The sequence below is a fragment of the Emydura macquarii genome, unplaced genomic scaffold (genome assembly GCF_026122565.2).
Source record: "Emydura macquarii macquarii isolate MOO-44397 ecotype Brisbane River unplaced genomic scaffold, CSIRO-AGI_Emac_v2 contig_1043, whole genome shotgun sequence".
Lineage (NCBI taxonomy): Eukaryota > Metazoa > Chordata > Testudines > Chelidae > Emydura > Emydura macquarii.
In genome coordinates, this window is record NW_027131180.1 from 18945115 (window position 1) to 18967797 (window position 22683).

The window sequence follows — 22683 nt, forward strand, 5'->3', positions numbered from 1 at the left end:
AAATCAATAAGTAATTTGGCTCTTTGCAATATCAAATAAGTTTAGGGCCAACAAATCCATTGAAAATAATAATATGCTCAGCACTTAGGGAAAAACAGCAAGTGCTTTGCCCTGATCCTGCAAAGACCTGTGCATATGCTTCATGGTGAGCACATGAATGGTCTCATTGAGCTCAGCAGAGTCACTCATATACTTAAAGATAAGCACACATTTAAGTGCTTTGCTGGATAGGGCCTGCAAGTGCTGTAAAAACATTTATCAATATTATTATTAATTCTTTGTATTGTAGTAGCACTTAGGGATCCCAATCACGGAGCAAGGCCCCATTGTGCCAGGTGCAGTAAAACACAGAACAAAAAAAACAAAAACAAAAAACCTGTCCCTGCCACAAGAAGCTTAAAATCTAAATGTAAAATGAGAGACAACTGGTGGATTGTGAGAGACAACTGGCAGGGCTCCTCAGACAACACTGGTCAGCATGAAAAAGCCTCAGAGCATAACAGCTTCATGCTAATCATCTTAAAACCTCAGTGAGGTAGAGATACTGTGAGGGAGAAGCACACTGACCGACGTGTTGGCTTTATAAATTTTCCAGGTTATGATTTTTTAAAAATCACCAGGGTGTACTAGTTAGTACCTGAGACAAGAAGAGATTTACTGGGAAATACTGTGTAACGAGCTGCCATTACCACCACCACCAATACCATTCTAAATTCAACACATTTCTCCATATTGATGCCACTGGCCATTGGTTTCACCATACTCCCATTAAAATTCACACTAGGGTTAAATTGACAGCCAGGGGAAAGAAAAGCAGCAGCAGCACAATAAGGTCATTTATATGACAAGCTATAACCACTTTGGCCTCCAGTGAAGATGCTGAGAAATACTCTACAATAAATGTTAAAAACAGATGTGTATCCTGAGCTGTAGCTCTCTTTCTAATTCAGATGCAGATTTTAAAAGGTGCTAGATGTAAAGAGATTTCCATGTTTTAATTTTTTTTAAAAAAATGCTATATAGTATTCAACTCCAGATCTGAAAGGCAAGTGCCTTGGTACAGCAGTTAAGTCTGTAGAAACCATTCTTACTTGTTACTAATAGCAACAAAAGGTTATTTTTCTGGCAAAATGTGCTAAGCATATTGTTTTCAACATTTACAGAGTTTTCACTGACTGGACATTTTAATAGTGTCAGATGCAGGCTAGGAGTGAGTGAACTCTTTAAGGGGGGAAAAAATTTGTTCCACAGAAAAAACCACCTAGCTGAGCAGTGCACAAAGTAATGGACGGTGTATGAAGACAGGAGAAACACAATTTCTATCTTTGAACGATTGCTCATATCCTTTCCAATATAGGTGAGTGCGTGCCCCGTGCACTGGTTCCCGGAACTTTTTTGCCCTTAGCAAGCCCCGTAGGGTTGGCTCAGGCGCCCCCTGGAGTACTGCGCTCATGCCACAGTACATAGGGCGCCACCGACCCCGCAGGCCCTCAGTTCCTTCTTTCCGCCCATTGACGGTTGCTGGAATATCTGCCCCTTGCTCTATTAGAAAGTAGCAATCCCTTTTTTTCTAGTTGTTTGTTAGAGTTAAGTACAGTAGTTAAATAAAGTAGATTAGAGTTAGAAGATAGATTGTTAGCCCTTAGGGGCTTAGGGTTGAGCCATGCCTGGCTCAACCTGTTTTAAAGCCTGTGCCATCTGCACCAAGGCTTTCCTAGTGAGCGATCCTCATGACCGCTGCCTCCGTTGCCTTGGGGAGCAGCATCGTAAGGACAAGTGCCGGATCTGCAAGGCCTTCAAGCCCCAGACACAAAAGGAGCAGGATGCCTGCTTGAAGGCGATGCTAATGGAGTCTGCGCTCCAGCCGGACTCCGAACCATCCAGATCTCCGGCAGCACCGAGCGCATCGTCAGTGCGGAGCGCTCCGCCAGCACCAGTACCATCCCATAAACAACCTGCAGTACCGAAGAAAAAGAAGCGGCCGGAGGCTGCCCACATGGACTCCACCCTGTGACTGGTACAGCAGGGGATTACCCAGGAGATGCCCAGCCACGTGCTGTGAAGAGTACTCTGGCACCGGCATCTCCTCGCAGGGAGCCTCCCCCGACTCCTGGGGGTGGGGGAGTGCCCCTGCAAGGGCCGTCGACGCTGGAGGTTTTTGCTGTGGCACGCGCCCTCATGGGCATGCCCATGCCTCCGTCCCCCCCTTGGCCGAGGGTTCCGGGACCGGCGTCTTGGGGTAAACCCATGCTGGGTGCCCCCGGTGGGTGGCGGAGACAGGAGTCAACGTCTCCCCCCAGACGGTCGAGGAGGGTCGAGAGAGTGGGCTCCCCTCCTTGCTCCGACACAGAGTTGTTGAGCTCCTCGACACCGCGGCACCGAGAGCGGTCTCGAGGCTCCAGCACGAGGCGAAGTCGGTACAGTTTTGCCTCGCGCGCGGATCAGTCTTCGGGATCCCGGCACTGAGCCCTCGGCACCGCATCATCAGTCTCGCTCCTCAGAGTCCAGAGGAGGGCGCAGCCATGCTCAGCACCACTCTAGGTCTCCTAAGGGCAAGCGCTGATACAAGACCGCGGCACCTAGGAGGTGTTTGTCCTGCTCCTCCTGCCGGCACCGCAGGCACCGCCGAGACCGCTCTTCCTTATCCCGGAGCCGGTCATCGGGGAAGACAAGTCGGGACCGCAAGTCCCGGAGGCACCGATCCCGCAGCTCGGGGCGCCATGCACACTGGGCCTCCCCCTTGACGGCCCTGCCCTCGCCTCCCCCTCCGAGCCGGCCGGAGAAGGGCCATTCCTCCGAGGAGGAATCCAACTCTCAGGAAGGTCCCTCTACAGGGCCCCTCCCACAGTCCTCCTCCTCTTCCCCGGACGATGCAGCCGCCAGGGATAGGAGATTACCGCTCCCTGACTTTAAAGCCCATCAGGAGCTTCTTAAGAGGGTGGCAGACAATTTAAACCTGGAGCTGAAAGAGCTCTCTGAGGAGGAGGACCCCCTCTTCGGGGTCTCAGGATCAGCAGGCCCATCCAGGGCCATCCTCCCAGTCCACGAGCGGGTCCTGATGTTGGTTAAGGCCCTTTGGCAGACCCCCGCCTCGGTGGCCCCCACCTCCAAGGGCGCTGAGCATAAATATTACGTCCTGGCAGAGGGATTCGAATTCCTGTATAACCATCCTGCCCCAGGGTTGCTGGTTGTGGAGGCTGCCAACCAGCGTGATAGACGGGGGCCCAAGCAAATACCCCCAAGAACAAGGGCAATAAAACACTTGACTTGTTCGGCAGGAAGGTATACTCCACGGGGGCCTTGCAGCTGAGGATAGCTAACCACCAGGCTCTCCTCGGCCACTACAATTTAAATCTCTGGTCCTCCCTCCAGAGATTCTTACAAGAGTGGTCTCAGGACCAGGCGGCGGACTTTGTCACCCTTATCCAGAAGGGTGCGACAGTGGCAGCAGCAGCCCTCCAGTCCGCCAGTGATGCCGCAGATGCCGCACGGAGAGCTATGGCATCAGGTATTGTTATGCGGCGTTGCTCCTGGCTCCAGTCTTCAGGGTTGTCGAAGGAGGCCCAGCAGGCAATCCAGGACCTGCCCTTTGACTGTGCTGGCCTTTTTTTGGACCACATGGATGACAAGCTGCACGCCCTAAAGGACTCCAGGGCCACCCTGAAGTCATTAGGGCTGTATACGCGCAGGCTTCTCGGTGTCAGACGCAGCCACGTCCCCAGCGTCCGCCCCAGCAGGCACCGAGACCGCCTTCCCAACCCGCTCAACCCAAGAGGGATCGGGATAGATATAGGGCACCCAACCGCCAGGACCGCTAAGGCTCTTCGGCGGGTCCCCAGCAAGGGCCCCCTAAGGGAAAAAATAAAAAACAATGTTGATGGTGCGCATGAGGGTGGCACCTCCCACATCCCCCTGGATCGAAATTTTCTTTTTATGAACAGACTGAGGCCATACTCACCAAGTGGCAGAGCATTACCTCCGACCATTGGGTATTGAGCGTAGTGCACAGAGGTTATGCCCTGCAACTCTCGGCCTTCCCCCCAGACTCTCCCCCTACCCCTTCCCTCTTCAGGGACCCCTCTCACGAGCATCTCCTCATTCAGGAGGTGAATTTTCTTCTCCTCCTCGGAGCGGTAGAAGAGGTTCCTCCTCAGGAAAGAGGAAAGGGGTTCTACTCCCATTATTTCCTCATTCCCAAGGCAAAGGGGGGCCTGAGGCCCATTTTGGACCTCCACCATCTGAACAAGTTCATCAGGCAGCTCAGATTCCGTATGGTTTCCCTAGCCTCCATCATTCCCGCCCTAGATCCAGGGGACTGGTATGCTGCCCTCGACCTAAAGGACGCTTATTTCCATATTACTATCCTCCTCAGTCACAGAAGGTTCCTCCGGTTTGTGATAGCCGGGTGCCACTACCAGTTCTCAGCCCTGCCCTTTGGCCTTTCGTCTGCCCTCAGGGTCTTTACGAAATGCATGGCAGTGGTTGCGGCCCACTTACGCCGCAGAGGGGTTCAGATCTTTCCCTACCTGGACGACTGCCTGATCCGGGGCAGGTCCAGGGCCCATGTGAGGAACAGCCTGGCACTCACCTGCGCGACATGCACCAGACTGGGGCTGCTCATCAACAAGCAGAAGTCCACCTCGCCCTGGTGCAGCACATAGAGTTCATCAGGGCCACCCTGGACGCCATCCAGGCCAGAGCCTTCTTCCCACAGCCTCGCTTCGAGACAATGGCCACCATAATCGTTGATCTACACAGGTCCCCCACGATGACAGCCAGGCACTGCCTGCCGCTCTTGGGACACATGGCGGCATGCACGTATGTGGTGAGGCTGGCTCGCCTCAAACTCAGGCCTCTTCAGGGCTGGTTGGCCTCGGTATACATACCAGCCAGGCACTCATTGGACAGAGTAGTTATGGTCCCCACTCAGGTACTGGCCTCCCTAAATTGGTGAAGGGACCTGGGGGAAGTAATGAGGGGCGTCCCTTTCAGAGAACTGACACCCTCAGTAATTCTTATTATGGACGCCTCGGATGTGGGTTGGGGGGCCCACATCAGCAGCGACCTGAGCACCCACAGGCTCTGGTCAGCGCAGGAGCGCTGCCTCCACATCAACGTCCAGGAGCTCAGGGCAGTCCATCTGGCCTGCAAGGTGTTCCTCAGTTTCCTGAGGGGAAAGATGGTACAGATCCTGATGGACAACACAGCGGCCATGTTTTATATAAACAGGCAAGGGGGGCCGTGCTCCTCGGCCCTTTGCCAGGAAGCCATTCGCCTTTGGGATCTTGCGGTGAGGCACAACTTCCACATATCTGCCTCTTACCTCCCGGGGGTCAGGAACGACGAGACGGACCACCTCAGCAGGTCATTTCTACCCCGCCACGATTGGTCACTGCACCCGGAGGTGGTGACTTCCATCTTCCACAGGTGGGATGTTCCCCAACTGGACCTGTTCGTGTCGTCCTGGAACTGGAAGTGCCCGAGGTTCTGCTCGCTCCAGGGTCGCGAGCCGGACTCCATTTCTGACACGTTCCGTATAGATTGGACGGGGACCCTCATGTATGCGTTTCCCCCCATTCCGCTGCTGCCCAAAGTCCTCTTGAAGATCAAGAGGGACAAAGCGGACATCATTCTGGTCGCCCCGGACTGGCCGAGACAACATTGGTTCAGCATGTTGCTGGACCTGTCCATCGCCACGCCGATGCCGCTCCCGAGGCTCTACGACCTGCTCTCACAGGACCAGGGTCGCCTGCTGCACCCAGACCTGGACTCCCTCCACCTGACAGCATGGAGACTCTGTGGCTAACGGAGGGAGAGAGAGCTTGTTCAGTGCAAGTCCAACAGGTCCTGCTAGGTAGCAGGAAACCTTCCACTCAGGTGGTGTACAGGGCCAAGTGGAAGCACTTTATCTGTTGGGCGGACTCCTTGGGCATCCCACCGAGCCATTCACCCATACAGGCGATCTTGGAGTACCTGCTCCACCTGAAACTGTAGGGACTGGCCCTGGCCTCCCTAAGGGTACACCTGGCGGCCATCTCGGCCTTCCACCAGCCGTTGGAGGGGAGGTCGCTGTTCTCGCACCTTATGTCTTTCAGGTTCCTCAAAGGGGTGGAGAGGCTGTACCCACAGGTCCGTGACCCGGTGCCTCCCTGGGATTTGAACCTGGTCCTTGCCACTCTGACGGGACCCCCCCTTCAAGCCCATGGCTACATGCCCGCTGCTCATCCTCTCCTGGAAGGTAGCCTTCCTGGTAGCCATTACATCAGCTAGGAGGGTCTCTGAGATTAGAGCCTTGACCTTGGAGCCCCCCATACTGTCTTCTACAAAGACAAGGTGCGGCTGAGACCCCACCTGGCCTTCCTGCCTAAGGTGGTGTCTCAGTTTCACTATAACCAGGATATCTTCCTCCCTGTGTTCTTTCCTAAACCACACAGTTCGGCGGATGAAAGGAGATGGCACTCGCTGGACAACAGACGAGCCCTGGCCTACTACATCGAGCGGACCAGGCCTTTCCGGAAGTCAACACAGCTGTTCATGGCAGTGGCAGACTGGATGAAGGGCTCACCTGTCTCCACCCAGCGCATCTCCACCTGGATCATCGCCTGCATCAGGACCTGCTACGAACAGGCAAAGGTGCCGCTTTCAGGAGCTGTGACAGCGCACTCAACTAGAGCCCAGGCCTCATCTGCGGCTTTCCTGGAGAGAGTGCCCCTGCAGGACATCTGCAGAGCAGCAACCTGGTCCTCGGTCCACACCTTCACGTCCCACTATGCCATAGTGCAGCAGGCGAGAGAGGACGCGGGCTTCGGCAGAGCCGTGCTGGCAAGAGCAGCTAGACGCTGACTCCTACCCACTTCCAAGGTATGGCTATTTAATCACCTATATTGGAATGGATATGAGCAATCACTCAAAGATAGAAAACAGGGTTACTTACCAGTAACTGTTATTCTTCGAGATGTGTTGCTCATATCCGTTCCACACCCACCCTCCGTCCCCGCTGTCGGAGTTGGCAGAAAGAAGGGACTGAGGGCCCGCGGGGTCAGCAGCGCCCTATGTACCGCGGCATAAGCGCAGTACTCCAGGGGGCGCCTGAGCCAACCCTACGGGGCTTGCTAAGGGCAAAAAAGTTCCGGGAACCAGTGCACCGGGCGCGCACTCACCTATATTGGAATGGATATGAGCAACACATCTCGAAGAACAACAGTTACTGGTAAGTAACCCTGTTTTTCTTAATCCTATTGATTCACCACGTTTTTTTATGATGATGATGATGATGATGATGATGATATGTAGCATGTGCAGTTTCTTTAATCCCCTAACTGCTCTACGGACATTAACTACATTAATTCTCACAAGACTCCTGCAAGGTAGACAAGTAAGTGGTGTTATTCCTGGTGTAGAAGCAGGAAAAGCAGAAAGTTTAAAGGATTTTCCCAAGGTCACCCATGGAGTAAACTGCAAAGACAAAATTAATAGTAGTATGCCTCTGCTTTTATGTAACTTTTCATTTGTAGATCTCAAAGCACTTTACAAAGGAAATTAATATCATTTTTCTTCATATTTACAGACAGGGAAAGAGACACAAAAAGGTGACGTGGGTCACCAAGCAGAAGAAGGACTAGAATCCAGGTCCCTTGAGTTCTACTCCAGTATTTTATCCACCAGACCATGTTAGAACAAAGGACTGTACTGCTATTAATTTAGTGCTTAGACTATGACTCACCCACTCTCTTGATTCATTATATCTATGTCTGCCACAATAAAGATGGCAACATTTAGGTCTGATCACATTTGATCATAATCAAAGATAGAGTTACAAAACCCTTAGATGAACATGACATGCTAGGGACAAAATAGCACAGCTTCTGTAAAGGAAAAAGTATCATGTCTCTCTATTTTGCTAGAATACATGAACATGTCAACAAAATATAGTGGATAGAGAAGACCTTGTAGAGATTGTGTGTATGGACTTTCCAAAAGCCTTTGATGAAGTGCCTCACAGGAGGTTATTAACAAGTTACAAAATCATGATGTGAAAGATAAAACATGAGTTTAGAAACTGGCTAAGAGATAGCAAAGAGGAGGAATAAATGGTCATTTTTCATAACAGCAAAGGTTAAAAGTGGGGGTGCCTCAGGGACCTGTATTAAGACCAGTGCTCCAAGATCTAGAAAAGGGGTGAACAGTAAAGTGGCAAAACTTGCAGAGACTACAACATTATTTAAATTAGACAAAACTGGAGAAGATCATGAGGAAACTTAAAGGGACCTCACAGGAGAAAGGAGAAAAAGGGATTCATAAAAAATAGTCATTTATATGAATATTGGGAACATCCACAGTTATATTAGTTAGGATTAAAAAAAATATAAGGATATAAACCCTCATGCTTCCAGTCAAAGTCTGACCAATAACTGATGAGATTAGGAATAAATTTTCCCTGTGTATAGGTAATTCCACAATTGTCCATTGCAAGGTTTCTTGCAGCTTCCTCTGAAGCATAAGATGTCAGAGATCGGATATTGGACTAAATAACCACTGTTCTGATCTAATCTGGAACTTCTCTTGTTGTTATCTCTATCCCTACTATAGATGGAGTCAGTTTACGGTAATAAGAGTTAATTATGACTCAGTGTTGTGCACAGGTGCTACTTCATCAATACAACCTGCACATTAGTGAGTGGGAATGGAACGCTCCCCTCCGGCACCATGGAACAGCTGCAATTCAACAGGCAAGGGGAGATCAGCTATGAAACAGCGTGCAAGAATCAGCACGTCCAGAACAACAGAGCTGGGTTTTGAGCTTTATGTGGGACAGTGCAGAAGGGTGACTTGTGGCACACCACGGGAATAGTTAAAGGGTCCATGGTTGTAAGGATCCAGTATCTACAGCTCCATCTGTCACAATAAACAGAGTCACAGCCTCCCATTTCTTGAAGGAGCTGTGCTGCTCTCACCCAGATAAGGGAATGGATTCTGTAATCTAGCCCTGCATAATTCTCCCATACAAAACCTGTTTGTTCAAGGCTTTGTGCAATGGGGTTTGTGTGGATTTCACCAATAATTTAATGTAACGTGAATTTAATTAGGGATTGCTGTATTGTTTCAAAGCTGAATATTACAAAATGTATGGGTTTTTTTTAAAGTAGCAGAAGAGGTTGTAACAAATCCCTGGTGAAAGAAGGGGGCTGGAATACTTTCTATTGGAAAGCCTGCATCATATTTTTTCTTAAAAGACTTTTTGCTGCAGCCCCATGCCAGCAAACTAACTCTTTATTGCAGCGTTTGTCTCTGTCCATTACTTGACTTGCTGAGTCAATGCCTATCTTCATCTTTTACTAAATTAGAATGAATGAACCCCAGCAAAGGACAGAAGTTCATACCTTTGAACCTGGAGGAGGTGCCAGACCCAGGAATGAATAAATAATGTTTTCTTCCTTGGCAGAGAAGAAGGATTCAAAGTCCTAGAAAAGGAATTAAACAAAGAACAAAGAATTTGTAAGAAGTTTATGCAAAAGAGAACAGACCCTGCAAATTCTTCCATACAGTGACCCAAATCACTTCCTCTCATGACTAAGGGTTTGCAGAATCTGAGACACAGAGAGAAGCACATTTAGATGAATGTATTTAGTGCCACTTGGCAAAACGAATACACTGCATCTGTGTAAGGACCAGGCAGAATCTGATCTTAAATTAGGCACAACATAGCAATGGCTGAGAAATAAATGAAGGGAGGAGGAAGGACAAGGGTTACAAAAGTGATGGATCATAAGATGCACTTGATATTAAATAAATACATCCTGTTAGTTCCTCTTTGGATAAAGTTGTTAGAATGTAAGTGTCCCAATAATTTGGTAACTCCTAATAATAATAAATTGGTAACTCCAATGGATAACCAGACCTGGGATCACAACCAAGACCAAACCACTGGAGTCATTTAAATACAGTACCCAAGGTAGACAGTAAGAAACACAGCAAGTTCAATGTGTTGCTGGTATCTAATAATACTTTGCACATAAGTAACATTATAAATGGATACTCTACCATACCCAGAGTGGAGTCACCACCTAAATTTAGGTAAATTAAAGACAACAGTATGAAAAATAGAGACACAGCTTATTTTTAAACAAACAATACCCCATAAGGGTTTTATCTGTGGTATAAATTCATATATTTTTATTATACTATATACAATCCTTAGCATGATTACTGCTGATACAGGAGTTTTTCAAGCTGCTCTAGTCTATGTAAGGAGATCAGCACCAGGAACTGCATTTAGCCACACAGCTGAAAGGCAGAGAGGGAGAAATATACTGTGGATTTTATCTGTTCTAATTAGCATTAAAAAGGTGGAGACAATTGTCACGCTGGTTAGATGGGGGGTGGGGAGGTGGCGTTTAGTGTATGGTTTAACATCAGTATGTCAAAATCATAATAATTCATTCCAGAGGGGTAGCCGTGTTAGTCTGTATACAGCAAAAACAATGAGAGTTCTGTGGCACTTTAAAGACTAACAAATTTAATATTTGTAGACATAAGCTTTCGAGAGATTTCAGCTCTCTTCTTCAGATGCAGTAATACAGAAAATAGGTTCACTTTTAGTCCTTTAGGTATGATGTCCATTTGTTTGCACTTGGCTAGAAAGATGATGTCTGTCTGTATCTGTGCAAGTTTTTTCATGGAGTTGGTGGATTTCCATTCCAAACTGTATTACTGCATCTGAAGAAGAGAGCTGAAATCTCTCGAAAGCTAATGTCTACAAATATTAAATTTGTTAGTCTTTAAAGTGCCACACAACTCTCGTTATAATAATTCATGTGAGATATGTCATGTCAGGTACTGTTAGAAAGGTTAAATTGTGTTAGGTAAGATGATAATAATAATTCATGTGTGATATATGTAATGGAAGTTATGAATATATTTAATATACCTGTATTTCAAATTGTGCTGCCTGAGACACACCCTAGACAGGATGGCAGCAGGACGATAGCCTGCTTAATGGCCCATTAAGACACTCACAGAGACCAGGGGCCCAGGGGAGAAACCAGAAATATGCCTGATAAGCCACCAGGACTTGCTCATGTGACTCTGGTCTTCAGTTTGATTCTGGTAAAATTCCACTAACAGCATGGCTGGTGCCAGAGGGTATATAAGGCAGAGGCCTGGGAAACCATTTTGTCTTCAGTCATCATTCCTGTTCAGCCTTCAGCACCTATCTACCTCTGGATCAAGCCATCTGCAACTGAAGTTGTGCAACAAAGGATTGAGATCCATCCAATTATTGGATGCATCCAGAGGAACTATACAAGCCTGCAAACTCCACAGTTCTTCTAGAAACCTGATGTATATGGACTTTCAAATCACTTGCATGTATCTGATTGCTCTAATCCTTTAATATTTCTCTTATTGTTTATTCCTTTCTTTTTATAATAAACCTTTAGGTTTGGTTACTAAAGGATTGACTGGCAGCGCGGTATTTTGGGTAAGATTCAAACATATTGATCTGGTATTGTGGCTGACCCTTTGGGGTCAGGAGGAACCTTTTAGTAAAGAGCATAGAGTTTAAATAACTGGTCTCTTTACTGGACTTAGTGGCTGATTGGGAGCCAGAGACTGGAATGCAGTAAAGCGGGCTGTGTGTATTAGTGGATTGGCTTCTTGAAAACCGGTTTGGGGGAATCAGAAGCACAGTTTGTGGCTGGTTTTGAAGTCTGGCTTCAGTGCCACCCACCAGCGCTGAGAGAATCTGCTCTCCTTTTACAGCCTGCCCTGACCTTGGCATTTTCAGGGGGCTACCCTATGCACGGAAGGGTCACAACAGTATCATAATGTTTAGGCATGTATAAAAATATAGTTATTTTCAGATGTAATGCTTTTTATAAGTAGTAAATAGTGATAGTTTAGAGCAGGTTTAGATAGAAATCCAAAATGATGGCTTCAATGATTTGATATTAAAGAGAAACAAAATGAGGTCTTAGGATAAACTGACCAATAGCAGACAGGTAGACTAGGGTGAAATAAAGGTCACTCCTAAATACCTAAAGGTAGGAAGGAGGTTCTCAAGACAGTCTAGCTCAAGTGACAGGTAAAACTAATTAGCATACCAAAAAACTGATTGGCCAAACAGATATCATCCCACTAGAAGGGGACTACGTTAATGACTGTCATTGAGACCAACCAATCAGGAAGGATCAGAAATCGTATATAAGATGACAGACTTGAGTGTGGGTGGCTTGATGACTAAAGAAGACAGACAGACAGAGAGACAGAGAGACAGGCAGGCAGCAGCATCATCATCATCATCATCCAATTGATGGAACAGAAGGACCCCCTGAGACGAGTCAGAGGTATTTGATAAGAAAGCAGGAAAGTAAGTATAACTCTTTTAAGGATAAGTAATGTATGAGTATGATTGTAAATAAAGCTGAATGCTTGCATCTGAGTAGCCTCTTACATCATCCATTCTATGACTGCCTGATCAACTCTCATACAATGTTATTTCGTTGCAATGTTATTTAATGTGTAATATTGCAATGTTACTTTATATACATGTGTAAGAGATCTGTGTGTTACATTGTAATAGGTTTAGAATTATAGTACAGCATTATATTAAGGGCTTTATACATATGTATGAAGGGTCTTTCTCTCTCAGTATTATATGTTTGTGACGTATTTTTACTATGCTCTGTGCCATGTTACACTAATTATTAATACAATACAACATTGTGTTATAATATGTCACTTGTGTTTTTGTGTCACATTGTATTTTTTCCTAACTATTCAATGCATTGTAATGGATTATCACATTCAAAATAAAGGTTATTTTGTTTTCGAAGAATTGCTGTTTAAGTGTCAATCCTTTGAGCGGAAGCCAGTATCCATGTCCTCCCAAGGGTAAACTTAGGAAGTCAGTTCTGGGGAGTTTCCCAATGAGCTAAAAGGTAAACTGCAGGTAAACCCTTGCAAATCCCCTAAGGTGAGCCACTTCCTGTTACCCACTTACAGAGACAAGGCTTGTGATCAGTCCATTAATATAACTAAGCCACTATAAGGTCTCTTGGGTCCAAATTTTGGGATACCACTGAAAGGCAAGACAAAAATGCATCATATATTGAGTATCAGTTATGCCAGACATTAGGTACAAAAATAAGGGATTTACCTCAAAATATGGGACACTCCTTAAAAATAAGGCACAAATGATCAGTGTATTCTAGATATCCAGATCACAGTGAACAGGAAGTTTATTTTCAATTTCTTCCTTAGAAGTTTTCTTTGTCAAGCAAAAGCAAATTCAGGAAAACCACACAAAGTGCTCAGTATATTTAGAAAGTGACAGAAATCTCTGTTTAGACACCAACAGAAGAAATATTTTAAGGAAGAGATTAAGTAAAGAATATAACTGCCAGCATAGACAGTTTATAATGGATTGGATACTAAAAACTAATGCTAGCCCAAAACATCGAAAAAACATCCTTTTATAATGTGTGAGTTTTCCAGTGGCAACACCAAAAGAAAATTAAAATTGTAGCCATTTACAAAATAGCATTTAAAACTCCTGGAGCCTGTTTTCATATCTTCTGAATAATTTATTTTCACCAATGTATTGGTGAGGAACATCCACTTTACAGTAAGCTGTAATACAGGAGGCACCAATAAAGGATCAGCCAGGAGGTTTAAACAGTTTTACAGACCAGCATGAGAGGAAATTAATGGCGCTATAGCTGCACTGCACTGCTCATTGTGTTTAATAGTCTCTTCCACTACAAAAATGGAGCTTCCATATCAGCACTTAACATCTCATGCTTTGTGACAGGAATGAAGCCCTTCACCCACTGGTCTCAGTCCTGCATTTCCACCCCTCCTTGGCCAAGCCTTTTCTGTGTATGCATACACTCACAGACACACACGAGAGCTAAAAGGGGACCTATGGGGAAGGGAAGAGAGGGAAAGAGGTGGCCAGAGTCCTAGGGAGAAGAAATGGATAGAAGTGAAAAATAACAGGCTCCAGACTAGAGGAAAATGGATGCTAAGGAAGGAGCACAGAAAAGAATTGGCAGAAAGGAACTGATAGAAAGAAAATGATGGAAGACAAAGAAAGTGGGACATAAGAGAAGAATTAAGACACACAACATAAAGGATAAGCAATAAACATTATAAATCCTAGTGCACAGAGCAACGGGACTGTGCTTTCAGCCATAGGTATGCCAGGTAGAAAACTGGAACCAGGACCCCCAACTTGATTGTATAGAATACTATCTGATACTGATATGTAGCTGCTACTGTGAGGTGTGGCCAGGAATAATGACCACAAGCCCCTGTATCCCATAAAAGTATTTGTAGGCCAGTTCTTGAACTGTTGTCCATGTCTTCAACCAGCCCCCACAATGCCTCTTCCCACTCCCTTCATATAAATACTACTCCAGAGTCTGATACCTACACATTCAGCAGAAATGTGCTATTTCTGCTATATCCTCAGGGACAGGAGTAAGGATTTGGCCTATTGAATTTATATGTATTTCCATCCATTATTCATCTAAATAGCATTTCCAGGTGTCCTACCAAATACTAAAATTAGGTACTGTAACAAGCCTGCTGAGCTCTGCTCCTTAAGTATGAAACTTGAGTCCTGCTCACATTAGAACTCCAGAAGCTCTTTTAATTTTTAAGGCTAATTTCAATACTCATTTGATTTAACTTTTAAAATTGGTCATTGTAACTGGAAAAAAGGCACACTGCACAGCACAGCACTCTGAGGTGCTTTCACAAAAGATGTCTTGTAAATATAAATTTGTAGAACCATGCAAATCTTTGTTTCCCAAAATAGCTTTACACACAGAGTCAAATATTGTACATTTATAATTTTCAAGTGCTGCAGCTGGTCTGCCTAGCTTTATAAGGCAGTTGCTCTTTAATGGTATACAGTCACTGTATAACTTCTCTTTAGAGAATCTCAAAAATCTTTATCGCCACACTGGTCGCCGAGAAACTGGGGGAAAGGTATATCAAGCAATACCTTTCATTCGCCTATGTTAAGATAAACAGGCTCTGTTAGCTGCCTCCACCCTCCTTTAACATTTACATAAGAAAATAACTTGTACTGTCAACAATTCTATTTATTTATTGTATTTATTAATTAAACATTAGTAACTAAAATACATCTGCTCTCAGGACAAAGAGGTCAAATCTGCTGATAAAATGGCATCTAAATCCCTTGTGGACCAAAACAACTTTTAAAAATGCTACTTCACACGGGATTTGTGAAGAAACAAATCAGCTGTGCATACTATTTGATATACAATGCTCAGTTCAACATACTTCATAACTTGAATTTACATTCAAGCTCAAAATGGCAAACTAACTATATCAGGTACCTTCTTTGATGCTTATTTATGTTATAGTATTACTTTCCACTGGTTTGAACACATTAGTGTAAGGAGGGGTAATTTACCCATGGCAAGCCCATATGCAAATATAAAAGCACATGAGGCCTATTAACAATTTCTGTCATAAAGTGGTGAATATTTATTATGTAAGAATTGCATATGCCACAGCATTACAAAGCAAAATAATCTAATTGAAACATTATCCATTGGAACAATTGCAGTCAATCTGTGTTTTACTATTTACTTCCATTTATATCATAGATTCCCTCCCACTGAAATGCCCACTCAGAGCCCGACGTGCCTTAGATACATACTTGCCTTCTTCAGTGGGGATTGGACTGGATCTATAGCAATGGTCACTTAGAACTACATGTGGAGCAAACAGGAACATAGGCTTTGACATACAAGTTATGGAAAGAGATCAATAAAAATACCATAGATATTTAACTGAAAACTCAAGCAGGAAACCACATTCATAATGGGACACAAGACAACCCTTGTTAGGAAACCTTTAGCCTTGAGTGACTCAGTAATGCTTACCCTAAGCATTCAAAATTCATGAGCCAGGCAGCCAAAAATCACAAGACTGACTTAAAAATCATGAGATTTAAAAATAATGAATCTGAGGTACTTTTTAACTGCTTTCTAGTTTTGAGCCATTAGGATGCATTTGGGTCACGTTTTCAAGCTTTCCTCTACAACCATCATGGCTAGAACACACACTTTCTTTTTGCTTAAATTAAGTTGAGATTTTCATATAATCACATGACTCCAGGAGCTCCAGCTTGAAGATAAACGCAATATTATCATGAGATTCATGATAATATTGCAAGAGTTAGCAACGCACAAGAGGTAAGGAACTGTCTGAAGCAACTGAGCTGTTAACTCTTGGAAAAAAATATTAAATAAATTGTATTCTGGATCAAGGAACAAATTAGATAATATACATTCTGAGAGAGAAGTCTTGAATTTTTACAGATGTGAAATTGTCTCATTCTGAATGATCTGAGAGTTTGGACTATAACTCAAAATAGGGTTATGTACACAATTTCACATCTGGCTTTTGATCACCTTAAAAGTTAAGGCCCAAACCCAAGCCACAGATCCTTTCTTTACCTATAACAAAGGAAGGAGACCTGTTCTTTGCTGAGAACCTGTGAGAGGAAAGGCTGTCTCCCTGAATCTTTCTGACCTGGACAAAATGTCCCATTTAAGAATAACCATTTTTTTTAATTTTTGTGTTGTCTGATAATCAATAGAAAAGAAACATTGGGCTGAATTTTCAGAAAGGGAGGCCTACGGTTCATGTGCAAAAGAAGTTCACACAATTGTGCACCTACAACTCAGTATGCATTATTATTATGTTGCTTCTTGGCATGACTGCATGTACATGTAGCTAGACAGCTGCCTAAATATCTATTTGCATGTGCAATAGCCCAATTTGCATGCAAAGATAAGCATATATTTTTGCCCATGGAACTTTGAGTACCAGAAATAAAAGAATTATTTTTAACTCCTTTGAGCAGAGACCATGCTTTATTTTTCATTTGTAAAGCACCCAGCTCATTGTGCGCACTACTAGAAAAAAAAATTGTATTCCTCTTGCAGAATTACAATCTTGTGTATTGTAGAATGTTTTGTAAATACATCTTTTTTTTTTTTCTATTAAACTCTGCTACCAAGGTAATTCTAATGGCACAATCTATTTCTGTCATCATAGAGATGACCACTAAAGGCCTGATCTAATGCTCATTAAAGTCAATGGCAGCATTTCAAGCATTGGATGAGCCCTAACGGGCTGTCTGAGAGTGTTATTCACAAATATGTATATGAAAAAAGCTCTATTAAGCATTTACAGTTAAAGTCACTGAGCCTAAACAAACTCTAGTTGTGTTAATGAAATCCCACTATGTGGCAGAGAGGGGACAAAAGGAGTAGAAATACTCTAAGAAAGGCTTCAAAGTTGCTGGAAGGAAGGCAGTACAGCCAAGACAGCAATATTCTGCACCTTCTCCCTGAATTCCAATGGTGCCCTTGTGCACAAATATCATATGGTTGGGACCCCACATTTATTTGCTTGTTTTTTATATGTGGGAGAAGGGCAAGTCAAACCAAAGGATGCAGAACTGGGTGCCAGGACTAGGAAAAGGGACAATTGCTCTATAGGTCCTCGCCTCTGGCTATCTAGTGGAAGTTGCAGTATCACCCATTCAGCACCCTTAATCCCTTCAAGATAGGGCAGAAGTAGAATATAGGTAGGGAACCAACAGAAGAACAGCTCATGAGTGAGCTATGCTGCCAGGGGCTATGGTGAAGTAGGACAGAACACATGATTTCTAAAGAGCTCTGTAAGAGTGGCAGGCTGACACTCCATGCACTACACTGAACCCGCAAGTCACTGTCTCTGCAGAGGACAGTTAAGAAACTTCATGTAGTTCACAAAGCAGAGTTTCCCTAATAAATTTTCCCTCGCTGGGGGTTTTTCTGTGAAAAGGGAGCTCTATTTTCTCTTCCGGGCTAAAGAAAACCATGTACAAATGGTTACTAGAACGATCCCAGCAAGCGAATTTTTGCTAGTGCTATTAACTCAAAAGAGAATCTCAAATTATTTGAAAAGCGGTGGAATTTAAGATACTTCTGAAATGGTCTGAAGGAAGAATGTCTGCAAAGTTACTGAAAGTGTCAAATGACTTCTCACCCCACAGTACTGCTCCTCATTGAAGATCTGTGGAGGGAGGGGGATTCCATTTTGTGGCTTCTTTTCACCTGGGACATTCTCTCTCATCCATTTCCTGTTGTCCTCGTCACCAGCTATGTCCATTTGCTTAAAGTCAATCTTGTTGGCCTCTAAGAAGCCCACTACTTCTTGTTGTTTCTTCTTAATCTAGTTAGACAAGGGGAGGGAAAAACAAGAATTGTTATTTTCATGTAAGCTAAAAAACAGAAGTGTTATATTAAGAACTAGTGCATCAACAAACTAACTGCTTTATCCCATAACTGTTTCCTGTAAGCTAGTTTTTCCTTATGAAATGTTATTTTGCCAAGAATCTTTCTTTTCGGTCTGCCGTTTAACGCTTAGGCCACAGTACAATTAAGGATGCTTGATGAAAAATGTTACCTTAGTTCCTTTTTTGGAAATTTTTCCCACTCCATCTGTGCTTTATGATTTTACAGGAACAACAGGAGGCATTGTATACACCATGTTAGGACATAACTTCAATTTGTGCATGAGCTAAAATTTAAACATCTCACTTGTATGTTTTGATTCTAATGTTCTGAGCAATTAGAACACAAAAACCAGTCCAGCAGCATATGCCATTAGCTTGCAGCTGAAATTGTGATGCTCGTTATTTTCTAAGTTTGTTTCTGAGAGATCTACACTTATAAGGGACTAGTGGCATGAGTTTGAGCCAAGCACTATGCATACTTCCTCACACAGCTCTGCAAATCACATGCACCTAAACTGTGACCAGCAACATCCATGTTCCAGACCTAGGCCTCTCTTACTGCCAATTATGCTAAACGATGTGGTAATTTAATGACTTGTGCAAATGGTTACTAGAATAATCCCACCAAGCTAATTTTTGCTTGTGATTCATCATGTGATTTGAAAGCTGATTTCCAGACATGAAACATTTGAACACTGGAAACCACGGTGGCACCTAGCCAATGTAATTCAGAGTTTAACAGTGAGACAGGAAATAAGCCTGCAAAATAATCTACTACTGTGTGTCTAATTGAATCATCTTGAAAAATTGCAAAAGTACACTGTCAGAACGTATTATTAAAAAGACTCATTTTCATTAGCATTATTGTTAAAAATAATTTTTAAAAAACTTCTCTGTGCTTACTTCTACAAAAACAGAAATAAAATGGCAATGTGCATATTTTTGGGACAAAAATTTAGATTTGCAGAATGGCTAAAACAACTGACTATCTAGGATGGAAACACTAATGCAAAGTGTTTAAAAGTGGTGCAAGTTAATATGCAACTGATCAGTCTAAAGCCATGACTACACTACAAAATTATGTCGACTTAAATTATGTTGGCATTCAGCTGCCACAGTTATTACATCACTTGTGAGTGTCCATACTACACTCCATGTGTCGATGGTGCACATCTTCACCAGGAGCACTTGAATCAATGCAGAATGCAGTGCACTATGGGTAGCTATTCCACTGTGCAAGTCACCACCATCTAGCACCAGGTGTTTTCGGAAATTTTTGCGATGCCTCATTGGGCCAAAATAAGTTGCACAGGGGTGACTGGGAGCATGGATTCAACTTCCCATAATGCAGTGTTTTCCATTCCATAATTTCATCTGCATCACATAATATTTCATGCCTCTTTTCAAAATCCCCACAAACCCACACATCCCTCCCTGCTGTCTGCCCTTTATTGTGAATTAATAAAGATGAATTATGTTCCAAAAAATAGAATTTTATTCAGGCAAATAAAATACATTTAGCACTTAATAAAAACTTAATAAATTAAGGGAACAGAACATATGAAGGAAAGAACGCTCATTTCCATTTCAGGTACACATATACCAGCCATGTCATTCACCGGTCAGTGTATGTGGAGCTGTGATTGTCTTTAATGTTCCCCAGAGTGGAGTGGTAAGGGTAGTACAGCAGCCCCGTATGCCATGTGGAATGTTGGGGGGCAGGGGGAGGATGCAGGGAGGTCCTGACATTGAGTTGTCTGCAGAGGGAGGCAAGCACAGGATTCTTGGACCTGCAGGTCTACCAGAGTCTGCAACATCTCTGTTTGCTGCCTCAGAAGCCCCATTATATCTTGGTGCATCTCCCTCTCCTTTTCCTGCTTGGATTCTCAGGCCTTTCTCCTCTCCACTCTTTCCTTCTCCATGCTGTCTGCAAGAATCATCCTCCAGGCCCAGGTCTTGTTCTCTGATGCAGCACAGCATCAGAGGCTTGCAGCATCTCATGGAACATGTCATCTCGATTCCTCTTCTTTCTCCTCCGTATCTGGCTAAGGCATTCCTTGGGTGTGGAGGCGGAGATCCTCAAGGCAGGGTTGCCAACCTTCCATTTTAATTTTTACTGACATGATGATCTGAAGTTAATTTTGTTTACTGACACAGTAAACGTTTTACCGACATCAATGAAAATACCATAAACAGTAGAATAATGTCACAAAAGTGTGTACTCGCTCGCATGAAACGCCTCAGCCTGATTTCCCTGGCCCAGGTTACAGCACAGCACTGGCTAGCGACCCCGTCTGTGAACCCAGATCACATGCTTCACTGCCCTAGCCAGCATCTGCTGGGAGAGGGCGCCCAGGGGCCAGGGATCAGTCAGTCGTGTTGTGCAGCGGGACTAGGGCTGCCTGGCTAGAGGGATGGGAAGGGGAGAAGGGGAAATGGGGGCGAGGAGCAGGAGAAGGAAAGGCAGGAATGCCGGGCCAGGGGATGGTGGGGAGCGATGCAGAAAGCTCTGGGAGGAGCAGCAGACACCAGGCGCATCCCCCCGGGAGCACAGAGGGGCCCGCTGTGCCAGCCCCGCATACCTGAGCCAGCTGGACATCCACAGGACAGCGGAGCCCAGCTCAGCTCTCCCATCCCCGTTGCGCTGTGCCAAGGGGATCTGCAGCTGCCCTCCGGTCCCAGTCCTTCCATTCACTGGCTGGGCACTGACCTGGGACTGGGACTGGGATGGACTCGGTCTGCTTCCCCTTCCAGTTATCTCAGCTGTCAGCCACCCCAGCCCTCCTTGCTTGCCTCGACTGGGCACCAGTCGGTACCTCCCCACCCCCCAGCAGGCCAGCACCCCTGACCCCAGGGACCATGGCCCCCTCATCCCGTCGGGCCGATTCTGCTGTGCCACTGCTGAGTGGCAGCAGGCAGAGGCAGTTGGCTTGGCGTTGTCAGCCCACGGGTGAGCGGGGCTGGGAGAGTTCAGGGGGGGATGGTGGCTAGAGGCGGCTGGCACGGCTACTGCAGCTGTGCGGTGGGCTGGGCATCCAAACCCGGCCAGCGGTGGGGCAGGAAGAGGAGTGGGCGGACGGCTGAGCCATGGCCGGAGGAGGAGGCAGCAGCAGCACGCAGCTGACCAGCAGGCCAGGCAGGGAGCTGAGCAGTGCTAGTGGCTGGGGTTGGCCAGTGGGGCTGGGAGACAGAGCTCGGACTGAGCTGCAGCTCTTCCCCGCTGACTGGGAGTCTGCTGGGACTCAGGAGGCACTTTTTACGGACTATTTTATTTTTTACGGATTTACCGACAGCAGTAAAATTGCACATTTTTTTACTGACTGTCTGTAAATTTACAGATGATTGGCAACCCTGCCTCAAGGCTCATGCGAGCAGCTACAGATAACAGAGGTACCATTGTCAGTGTATTCATGACAGAAATCAAAACTTAGGCTACTAAACACGCTCCCCTTGATCCTCCCAAGTTTTAAGCACTACATTCTCATTTCTCCTTGGGACCGATACAGCCATGGTGAGTATGACCTGGGGAGCTATGAGAGGGGTGGGAGGGGAAATGAGGGATAGTTGGGGACAGCTTACAGGCATGAGTATATGTGTATTGGGCTATGGAACTGAATACTGGCACCTGTTCTCCACAAGCAGTGGTGATTTTAGCTGATAGCTCATCCCTGAGGGTAACAGAGGCAGAGAGAGCACAGCTGGTGGTAGCGTCCCAATGCCACACAGGCCCATATGCTGCTAGCCTGTGTACTGCAATGGTGCCAGCTGAAGTAATCACTGAGTGGCGTGGGAAAGTGTGCCACCACAGTGGGAAAAATAAGGCAGCCCTCCCCAGAAAACTTCATCACAGGATTGCAAAGTATGTCCATGACAGTTTCATTGAAATCTCTCTGGAAGTTTCACAGGACATCCCAGTGCACATAAACGTGGTCCCTCTTCCTAACTCTAGAAGGGAATGAAAAGCAGATAGTAACTCTACCTCTCTTTGGTTGTTTCACTACCTCTTCTAGCACAAGAGGAAAAAAAAGAGTAAATCAACAGATGTATGAGCATTTTTGCAGCTGCCTCCTGGAAACATTCTCCCCAACTAAACAACTGAGCTGGATGTATTAGATCTTTGACAACATTATTGCTGTTTCTCGATTACATTGCTTACATTTGTGACACTATTTTGTATTTCATAAAATGGAAACAACACAGTCAAGTTTGTAATTCTTGCTGACTCTGGTAAAAATTGTGTGCCTAGGTGCTGGTACTAAGGGTGCGGGGGGTGCTGCTGCACCCTCTGGCTTGAAGTGATTTCCATCATATGTAGGGTTTATAGTTTGGTTCAGTGGCTCTCAGCACCCCTGCTA

The 22683-nt window shown here is 45.1% G+C and overlaps 1 protein-coding gene across 2 annotated transcripts in view; it reads right to left on the minus strand.

Moving 5' to 3' along the window:
* The window catches only part of SH3BGR (SH3 domain binding glutamate rich protein), a 44266-nt gene that overhangs the window by 12155 nt on the left and 9428 nt on the right, over nucleotides 1-22683 (minus strand). For both annotated transcript variants that reach the window (XM_067545232.1, XM_067545233.1), the window contains exons 2-3: nucleotides 18079-18264; nucleotides 9381-9461 (exon numbers count right to left, since the gene is read on the minus strand). In XM_067545232.1, the coding sequence (XP_067401333.1) occupies nucleotides 9381-9461; nucleotides 18079-18264 (267 nt within the window). The remainder of the gene's footprint in view (nucleotides 1-9380; nucleotides 9462-18078; nucleotides 18265-22683) is intronic.